We start from the raw sequence: 10,404 nt of genomic DNA, 5'->3' as shown, positions 1-10,404 counted from the left end.
CCCTCTCTCTCTCACTCTCTCTCTCTCTCTCTCACTCTCTCTCTCTCTCACTCTCTCTCTCTCTCACTCTCTCTCTCATCCCTTTTTAACAATCTTTGAATGAAATCTGTGGTGAGGTCAGGAACTGAGCACCCCTGACAGAACCCAAACAGGGTGTCACTGAGCAAAGCTGTTGCTGAGCAGTTGATAGCACTGACAGCTTCCGTCACTTTACTGATGATTGAGAATAGACTGATGGGGTAGTAATTGGTTGGGTTGGATTGTCCTGCTTTTTGTTTACATGACATACCTGGATAAATTTTCACATTGTCAGATGGATGCCAGTGTTGTAACTAAGAGGATCGGCTTGGCTAGGAGACCAGCAAGTACAGGCACACAAGTCTTTAGTATTATTACTGGAATGTTGTCAGGGCCCATAGCCTTAGCAGTATCCATCTTTGCCAACTGCTTTTTATATCACGTGGAGTGACTTGAATTGTCTGAAGACTGGCAGCTGTGATGCTGGAGACTGCTGGAGGTTCACATAGTGGATTTACATTTGATTTTAAAATCATTACATCTGAGCTAGTTTTCAGATATATTAATCAAAATGCATCAAGTAGATGAATGGTGATATGAGAACATTTTTGGTTTTAATGGCTACGATGTGCGTGTAACTGCAGTTGCAGTCTGTTTTCTGGTATTTTTGGCTTCTGTTGATATAGTCGTTTTCAAGAATATCTTCTCAGATGTGATGTGTGAAAAATAATGGTTGTAAGTGATATTATGTTGGGAGAAAATGAGGACTGCAGATGCTGGAGGTCAGATTCAATAAGTGTGCTGGAAAAGCACAGTCAGCCAGGCAGCATCCGAGGAGCAGGAGAGTCGACATTTCGAGCATAAGCTCTTCAGCAATTCCTGATGAGTTTATGCTCGAAACGGCGACTCTCCTGCTCCTCGATGCTGCCTGGCTGGCTTTGCTTTTCTAGCACCACACTTTCTGGTAGTGATATTATGTTATGCCTTTGCAACGACCTGGTCATTTTTAACAATTACAAAGTTTATTTCTCAAACATGCAATAATGTCAACAATTGTTCAGTAAGATTAGTATTTTTGTGATTTATGGCCTTTTCCTGCTTTTGTCCTAATTTTTGCTTTTAAGTGTCAAATTGTCGTCAAATAATTCTTTTTCATTCCTTGTTAAACATCTACCACAATAAGCAGGAGAATTTTAAGTTTTTTCAATCAGCTCATGTCTTTTTCAGTGAAACAATTGCAAGAGTTTCAGTCCCCATACTGTAGATTAAACCGATATAAACAGAGGTAATATCTTTGTCACATGAGACACTCAGGACTGGGGTGACACAGCTTGATTGCAACTGTAGAATAGCACATAGAGCTTTGGAAATGGGTGCATGTGTCCTCTAAACCAGGGGATGTGAGGATGGTGAGGGGACAATAAGTTCCAGATCACCATCTTGTTCTGTCTTCATGGGCAAAGTAGGGGCATGAGCTATCAATGGCATTTGATATGCTTGCCTTTATTGGTCAGAGCATTTGAGCATAGGAGTTGGAAGATCTGTTGTGGGTGCCCAGGACATTGGTTAGACAACTTGTGGAGTACAGTGTGTAATTCTGGTCTCCCTCCTAAAGGAAGGATGTTGTAGAACTTGAAAGGGTTCAGAAAAGACTTACAAGGATATTGCCAGAGCTGGAGATTTTGAGGTTTAAGGAGAGTCTGAATAGGCTGGGGCTACTTTCCCTGAGTTTTCCCAGGTGCTATTTTCCCTCGAGGCTGAGGGTTGACCTTAGAGGTTTATAACATAATGAGGGACGTGGATAGGGTAAGTAGACAAGGTCTTTTTTGCCTGGGGTCTGGGAGAAGTTGAGGGGAAAGATCTAAAAGGGATCTAAGGGGCAACTTTTTCATGCAAAGGGTGGTGCATGAATGGAATGAGCTGCTAGAGAAATTGGAGGCTGGTAAAAGTACAGCACTTAAAAGGCACCTGGATGAGTATATGAATAAGAAGAGTTTAGAGGGATATGGCCCAAATGCTGGCAAATGGGACTAGATTAATTTAGGATATCTGGTCGGCATGGACGAGTTGGACAGAAAGTTCTGTTTCTGTGCTGTACATCTGACTCAATAACATAGTGAACTTTTTTTGTTTTCAAATTTGCAGTGTAATGAATAACAGCTGGTAGGAATAATGTAGCATTTATATAAGTGGTTCAAACATTGAACTTTTCAATGGAAACCCTGACTAAACCTTTTGATGCAATGTCTCTGGTCTCCCTTTATTATTTTAAACCCTTGGTCAGATTTGCATTTAAGTCAGGTTCTCTGTATTTGATGGTTAATATTGGAGTTTCCAATTAAATACACACAAATTGAGCTCTGATCTTGATCATCTTTGTCTGTTAGAATGGCAAACACAATATAGCACAGTCGAACTGAAGAAAGTGATGCAAATTCTGGGAATCTAAACAAAACTATTGAGTGCCTGAACAGTGAAATAAAAACTGAGCATACCTAGCATAAGATGGGTTTTTACAGGCGTTGACCATTTTCCTGTATTCACATTCTTATTAACAAGTAATCCAGGGGTGATTTTGCAAGTAGAATGAAGGTTTGACATTTAACAAACAAAAGCAGAAATTGCTGGATAAGCTCAGGTCTGGCAGCATCTGTGAAGAGTAATCTGATATGTTTTGGTTCTGGTGACCTTTTCCCAGAAATGGTAGCTAGGGAATTTTTTTTTTATTATTCAGAAGATAAGGTTTGGGGGGAGGGGTAAGGAGGAAATGATAGCTGGGGCTAGAGCCTAAAGAGAGAGAAGAACAGGTGGACAGATAAAGGAGTGGATAATCTGGTTAGGAGGGTGAATAGCTATTAATGGGACTGTTAGTGGCTACCAATGGATTGTGTGTCTTACCAGACTGTGATAACAATGTCAGGTGTGAGGGGGTTGGGACAGCTCAAGTACTAAAGTTATTGAACTTGGTAATGAGTCCAAATGGCTGTAGGGTCCCCAAGCAGAAAATTCAGTGCTGCTCTTCGAGCTTAACTTGAGCTTTGGAGCACTGCAGCAAGCCTGAGACAGATGTTGGCCTGGGAACACAGTGGTGTGTTAAGGTGGCAGGCAACTGGAAGCTCGGTCTTTTTTTGCGGGCAGAAGTAGGTGTTCCACGGAGTGGTCACCCAGTCTATGCTTCGTTTCCCCAGTGTAGAGGAGATCACATTGTGAGCAGCGAATGTAGTAGACCATATTCTGATAAGTGCAGGTAAAATGCTGATTCACCTGGAAGGTATATTTGGGGCCTTAGATACTGAGGTGGTAAATGGGCAGGTGTTATACCTTCTGCAGTTGCAGGGAAAGGTGCCATGGGGGGCTGTTGGGAGTGAAGGAAGAGTGGAGCATGGTACCTATGGAAGGGAGGGGAATGTGTGTCAGGTAACGGCTCCTCTGCTAGAGATGGTGGAATTGGGGGTTAATGATCATCTGCATGTGGATGCTGGTGGGCTGGTAGGTAAGGACACAGAATCTTATCACTGCAGGAGGGAAGAGGTGAATGCTAAAGTGTGGGATGGAACTGGTTGAGGGCTAGGTGCTGGGAACAATGGTGCTGGGAAACCTCTGGAAGAAGGTGGACATTTTGGAGGCTCCCTTGTTGAAGTTGGCATTGTCAGAACAGATGCAGTGGAAATGGAAGAACTGGGAGATTGGAATAGTGTTTACAGGAGGCAGTGTGTGAGGATATTAGTCAAGGTAGCTGTGGAAGTTGGTGGGTTTATGGTGGATATTGGTGACCAGCCCATGCCCAGAAATGAAAACCCATGTAGAGGAAGGGAGGAGTCTGAAATGGACCTGGTGAAAGTGAGGGCAGGGTGGAAATTGGAAGGAAAACTGATTAACTTTTCAAATTCTGGATGAGAGTGGGAAGCAACACAATGATATCAAGGATATATCTGCGAAGGAATTGTGGGTGGGTTCTGGAATAAGACCAGAACAACAATGTTCCACCTACTCCACGAAGAGACCAGCATAGCTGGAGCCCATGTGAGTACCATTGGCCATCCCCGACCTGAAGGAAATGAGAGGAGTTATTCAGGGTGAAGATGGGCTCAACCAGATGGAGGGTGGTGGTTGTGAATGCGGGTGACTCAGACATGCCTTCCAGGAAAAAGCAGAGAGCCATAAGATCATAATGGTGAGGGATGGACATGTAAAGGGATTGCTTGTTTGTGGTAAACAGAAAGCAGCTGGAGCTCAAACTGAAAACTCTGAAACTCGTGTAAAGCGTCAGAGAAATCCCAGATAGAAGTGTTCAGGTACTTGGGAGGAAAGACCCAGTCGAGGTCGGAAGCAATGAGTTCTGTAGGGTAGGTGAAGGCAGAAAAAATGGGTCTGCCTGGACAGACCTGTTTGTGGGTTTTGGGACAGAGGTAGAAGTGAGGTGTGTGGGGTTAGGGTCTATTTATTTGGAGGTGGGGTGACTGTGGTGAGAGAGATCATCAGATGAAATGAGATTCTGTAAACTACAATCACCTGATCCATCGTGGGGTCATGGTCCGGGGGAGAGTTATCTGAGAGCTGGGGCTGAAACTAATTCATATTCATTCCAGTTGAATCTTTGAGCTGACTGAGCAGCAGCTTGTTTTCAAAGGCATTAGCTGGTAAATTATCACCACTTCACTGTCCCAGTGACAAGATTAATTTGATCTGTGTTCCTTATTTCAGTCAATTTACTCTGTTACAAATAATTCTTTTTATTTCCTGGGATGGTCAAGATTTGGGTTGGTTTGTACTTCTGTGACCATGTTTTTTTCTTTTCTGGTCTTTGGTATTATGTAAATGTTGTCTTCATCTGAGCAAAAGATTCAGACAGTAATCTTTCTCGTTTCAGCATTAATCCAGGTTTGCTGTCGTTGTGGGAGACGATTCTCTGTAACACCTGATGGGAGTTACATCTCCAAGGAAGAATGTAGCCACCACTGGGGTAGGACAATAAGACGGCAAGGTGAATGTTGTGTAGAAATTCAATATGCATACAAAATACACTGAAACAGTCTAAAGTGTGTCAATAGGAGAGAAAAGTCTTCCTTTCCCCATTCGTGATTTTGAACGCAATGAGCCATATATTCTTTAAAGAAAATATTGACCAAACCTTTCTGCCAAAACAAACAATGAGTTTGAATTTTTTTTTTTAAATCATTGCTTAATTGTCCATAAACTGAAGGAGAGATTCTGGTTGGAAATAGTAACTCACCCTTGACATTCCTGCATTTGTCATTCATTTCAATATATCAAAGGAAGTTAGGACTGGGACTTAATCTCCATTAGTGTCCTTGAGAGGCTATCGGTCATTGCAGCAACCACTCCACACTTCCATCCCTGAGACTCTTTCTGAACTATTCCCTAACTTCTGCATGTAGTAAGCTTGGATTTAACTAACTTTCTAGTTTTAAAACTTTTTTTATTATTTCCCTCTCTGTAACTGGTTTGACATGAATTAATATGATTTCCTTCCCTGTCTTTGTTTCTTAGTCCTCTCTTTAGATTTATAGTTAAGGACAGACTGTTGGTTCCATTCATCATGAAATCCAAGATGTTCCTATTTCTCCTCCTATGGCATTATCTAGACTTATTCCAATTGTACAGGACAGATTGAGTTAAGTGATGAAGCACACTGTGGGAAATGCCCTGTTCCACCAAATATCTGAATTTACAATAACTGAATTATATACTGTCAAAGATATTTAATGTATGATGGTTTTTAGCTTGCATTTGGAGAAACCAGACTGTATTTCTATCATGCAAATATTAAAAACTGTAATTTCATTGAATTGCCTTCCTCGCCAGAAGTGTTTGGGTTAACTGTTGAAAATGGCCACACATACTGCACAATATTGAGAGGTGATTAACTTGAAAGATATAGTTTCTCACCATCTAAACAGTAAATGGATTCATACACAATATTTAAGTACAATAATTTTATACCTCATTGCATGGTTGTGGTTTGGAGAATGCTGCTGGTAGTAGAGGTTATTTATGAATTGCTGTACTGCATTTTTAAGTTAGTTATCTTTAGACTCTGAACATAATTAGAATTGAGACTTAATATAACTCTGCAAATTCACATTTTCAATTTATATTCAGCCATCGCAGATGGGTAAAGAGGTTTGAGTATACAGATTCTTAACTTTTTATTAGTTCACGGGTTGCGGGCATCATGGCTAGATTAGTATTTGTACCCGTCCTTAATTGAGCTGGGTAAGGTGGTACAGAGGTTCTGCCTTGAATAGCTGCCACCCGTAGTGTTGAAGGAGTTTGACTTAGTGACAGTGAAGGAGCAACTATGTAACTGCATCTGCTGCCATAGTCTTCCTAGCCGGTACAGGTCACAGGTTTGGAAGGTGCAGGGGAAGGAGCCTCATTGAACAACAGCTGTGTATCTTGTAGACAGTCCACTTTGTTAGCACTGTTGATGAATGGAGTGAATATTTTAAAGGTAGTGGTTGGGGTACCAATCGTACTGCTTTGTCTGCATTATCATGCTACTTTGTCTGCATTATCAGGCTGCTTAAGCATTATTGGAGTTGCATACATCCAGGTAAATGGGAGCATATTCCATCACCTGCTTGATGTCTGCCTTTTAGATTGTAGAGAGGCAATTGAGAGACTGGAGGGGAGTTACTTGCCCCAGGATTCCTAGTCTGACCTCTTGTAGCCATAAAAAATGGCTAATCCAGTTCAGAGAGATCTTTAGGGTTGTGCTTTTGGAACTTAGATGGCAATTGAAGCATTAAATATTTAAAAATGATATCAATCCTTTAAGCGAGGGATTCCGATCTTGCCAGGAGTAGATTGGAATGTAAATTACAAAACACAAATGAATCTACCAAGGATCCATTTAATAGTGAACAGAGTGTGATGGTTCAATTGGCCTATATCTGCATTGCGTTCATAGATTTTAGTGCAGGTTCGATGGCAGGTATGTGGACAACACATTCCAATGCCTATGTATAAAATAGCATGGCTCTTTAGCTGCTCTTAACCAAGAGCTTGCTAACAAAATGCTCGCAAAACAACACTCTCTGATATTATACTTGATTGCATGTTTGGGCAATTCTGGAGGGACTGAATTCTGTCAGGCTCAATGTGGCTCATTGTTGCTTTCAAGAAGCAACATATATTCATACATAAATCCCAAAAGCAGTAATTAATCTCTTTCAGGTTGGCACGGTGTAATGACAGTGCCATAGTGATTTGTGTTGCAACCTGTACTGTTTATCATTCATATCAATTGAAGGGACAGAGGTATGGTCACCAAACTTGCTGGTGACTCAAATGAGTCAAAGTAAATTGTGAGAAGAAGGCATAAGGTAACAAAGATTAAATGAGTTGGCAAAAATGTTTGGAAAATGTGCAATTGTCCACTTTGGCAGAGAAGAAAAATGCATATTTAAATAGGGAGATGATTGCAGAGGGATATGGATGTCCTAGTGCATTAATCATAAGGATAATTACACTAGATTACATTAGATTACATTACAGTGTGGAAACAGGCCCTTCGGCCCAACAAGTCCACACCGACCCGCCGAAGCGCAACCAATCCATGCCTCTACATTTACTCCTTACCTAACACTACGGGCAATTTAGCATGGCCAATTCACCTGACCTGCACATCTTTGGACTGTGGGAGGAAACCGGAGCACCCGGAGGAAACCCACGCAGACACGGGGAGAATGTGCAAACTCCACACAGTCAGTCGCCTGAAGCAGGAATTGAACCTGGATCTCGGGCGCTGTGAGGCAGCAGTGCTAACCACTGTGCCACTGTGCTGCCCAATATGCAGATACAGAAAATAATCAGGAAAGCTAACTGCCATTTATTCTGGGTAGAATTGATTTGAGGTTGTGTATCAGTTAATGCCAGGCATCTGTGAACCCACGTTGGAATATTATGCTCAATACTGGTCATATTAGCTTAGGAAGCGTGTACATGCCTTGGAAGCGATTCAGAGAAAGTTTCCCATATTAATACCTGGAATGAAATGCCCTCATGTAGGTTGAGCAGGCAAGAGGTGACTTGACTGGAAACAAGTTCCTGGGGGATCTTGACAGGGTGGGTATGGAGGGAACATTTCTTATGGGATAATCTAGAACTTGGTTGCTTTTACTTTTTTTTTCAATGAATTTTTAAGCCGTAGGTACTTTGTGGAACGGGAATCTCTGGAGTTCCCGACCTGAAAAGGTATGGCAGGCAGTTCTTAGATATTTATGACAGGTGGATAAAGGCTTGTTAAAGTAGGGGATAAAAGGTTCTTTTTGGTAGGCAGTAACGTGGACTTGAGGTTACAATCTGACCAGCCCTGATCTTGTTGCATGACAAAGCAATGGGCTGAATAACCTACTCTTGCTTGTTTTAGATGTTCATTTTTCTGGGACCAGTTCTCTGCAAGAAAATAATGTCCACTCATTGTACCTTTTTTAAACAACAAATTGGGAGGGCTGGGCAAAAGCTCCCTCAATATTCTGATTTTATATTGCCTTGAGTAATCAGCACCCTTGTACGTATGCAGTATGAATAATCTTCCTTTTGAAGCTTGACATTCTTGTATCTGTTCTGACGTGTAAGATAGCAGAAAAGCTTTGATAACACGTCTCATGTTGTTCTACACCCAATTTTGTACTCCCAGCCTTTTTTTGTTTTTAAAAACCGACTAGTTGGCATTTCTGCTTTATCCTTACACAGTTACGGGACAGTTCACTTTATTTGTGATCGCACCCTTCTTCACTAATTCATACCTCTTTTGAAGGTCGTTGATTACCAATTTTCTTTCAGCCCAGTCTGTCATGGCTTTCCAATCTCTCCAATATTAACCACTCGAGAATCTGTACCAAGATACCTTTTTTGTACCTAGGATGGTGATGTAAGTGTGACTTGTAAACTTTTCATAGTACTCGTGAGACAAAGCCAATTCAATTCAAGCTTATCCTTGATTTCTTCCCTTTGATATTTATCAATATTCTCCCAATATGATGACATTCTTCGGAGCTAAACATTCTTGTAACACTGAACAAAACATCTCCATTCTCCGATTATCAATCCTAGGACACAATTTTGTATAGTTGTGACTTAGTTATTTAATTTTAAAATCTGCTTTAAGTTGAGTGATTAGCTATACTAAACCATGTTCAATTCCAGTCTCTGGTGGATGGGATGCTCGATACAGTTGCTGTGGAGGATCCTTGGGCTCTGTTGGATGTCAGCTTGCTAAGGTATTTTGAAAACAAATCAATTTGCTATTGGGCCTCTTTCTGCAGCTTTGGGTAGGAATTTTCTGTTCTATCTGAATTATTTTAAGAAAACGTAAATGTTGATAATCCACGACAACAAGTCCAATTCTGAAGGCAGCTGTGAGAAATTTGCACACTTAACAGCCAGCCATACCTTTCCTTTAACAAGCAACTCTCAAACCCTCCACTGCCTCTGTTACCAGCCTTGCATGTGTGGCATACAGGTTTGGATGATTCAAAATTTCCTCCACCCATGAAAGCACTGGCAAGGAAAAAACCATGATCTTCAGCACCCACCTCCAGTTCCATTGTCTGGCCACTCGCTGCCCCTCTCTCTCTCTGGTACTGTAGACTAACCCAGAGCATTCACAAACTTTTGTCAACATTGATATTGAGCTAAGTTCTGACCACGTACTACTTATATGGAGGAATTATACAACATTATTCATCTCTGGTCCTTCTGCAGCCTACTTGCTGCAGAAACCCTTATGTATGCCTTTGTTATCTCCAGACTTCACAGTTCCAACACACATCTGGCCAGTCCCCCATTTTGTACCCTGTTCTCTCGTGATCCTCCACAGCTCTTTGTAAGAATTATTTAGCTTGAGCCGCGTTAGATATTACCTTGAACCCTTGGCTCTGAATGAATAATATCCTACTCATTGTAGCAGTAACATGGAAATTAAGAAGTTTATTAATTCACATGCTTTAATGCATTGATGTTCAATAAACATGGTAAGGGAGAATGCATACTGAAGCAGCTTCATTCACACTTTCTCTCATTAATATTTTACTGAATCTTGGACCAAAGCACCAAATAAAATGGCTTGAGTTTTGGTGTTAATTATCAGCTGTTTCCCTTGTACAGTTACATGTCTACAATCAAAAAGAGAACCTTAATGGCTTTGTGAAGACTTCCCTTAAACTGCTCCCGCTTGATGGGAATCCTGGTGTTTATGCAGTGAACTCTGAATTGGTAAGTAAAATTGGAAGCTTCACATGCAACAATTATTTCAGAATTTCTGGGCTCTGATAAGTTTTGGTCAGTCTGACATTACCTTTAATAGTCGAAGCATTGTAACTATAACGCAGCAATATAGCTTAAGTGTGAATGTCCACG

At 41.2% G+C, this 10,404-nt stretch overlaps 1 protein-coding gene across 4 annotated transcripts in view; it reads left to right on the top strand.

Annotated features, from left to right (window-relative positions):
• The window catches only part of LOC122563501 (RNA exonuclease 1 homolog), an 82,208-nt gene that overhangs the window by 39,111 nt on the left and 32,693 nt on the right, over positions 1-10,404 (top strand). For all 4 annotated transcript variants that reach the window (XM_043717329.1, XM_043717318.1, XM_043717300.1 and 1 more), the window contains 3 exons: positions 4,889-5,002; positions 9,193-9,266; positions 10,153-10,260. In XM_043717329.1, the coding sequence (XP_043573264.1) occupies positions 4,889-5,002; positions 9,193-9,266; positions 10,153-10,260 (296 nt within the window). The remainder of the gene's footprint in view (positions 1-4,888; positions 5,003-9,192; positions 9,267-10,152; positions 10,261-10,404) is intronic.

Source organism: Chiloscyllium plagiosum, chromosome 2, assembly GCF_004010195.1.
Source record: "Chiloscyllium plagiosum isolate BGI_BamShark_2017 chromosome 2, ASM401019v2, whole genome shotgun sequence".
Lineage (NCBI taxonomy): Eukaryota > Metazoa > Chordata > Chondrichthyes > Orectolobiformes > Hemiscylliidae > Chiloscyllium > Chiloscyllium plagiosum.
The sequence above is the reverse complement of the archived record's forward strand: the minus strand, read 5'-3'. Positions and strand labels throughout refer to the sequence as shown.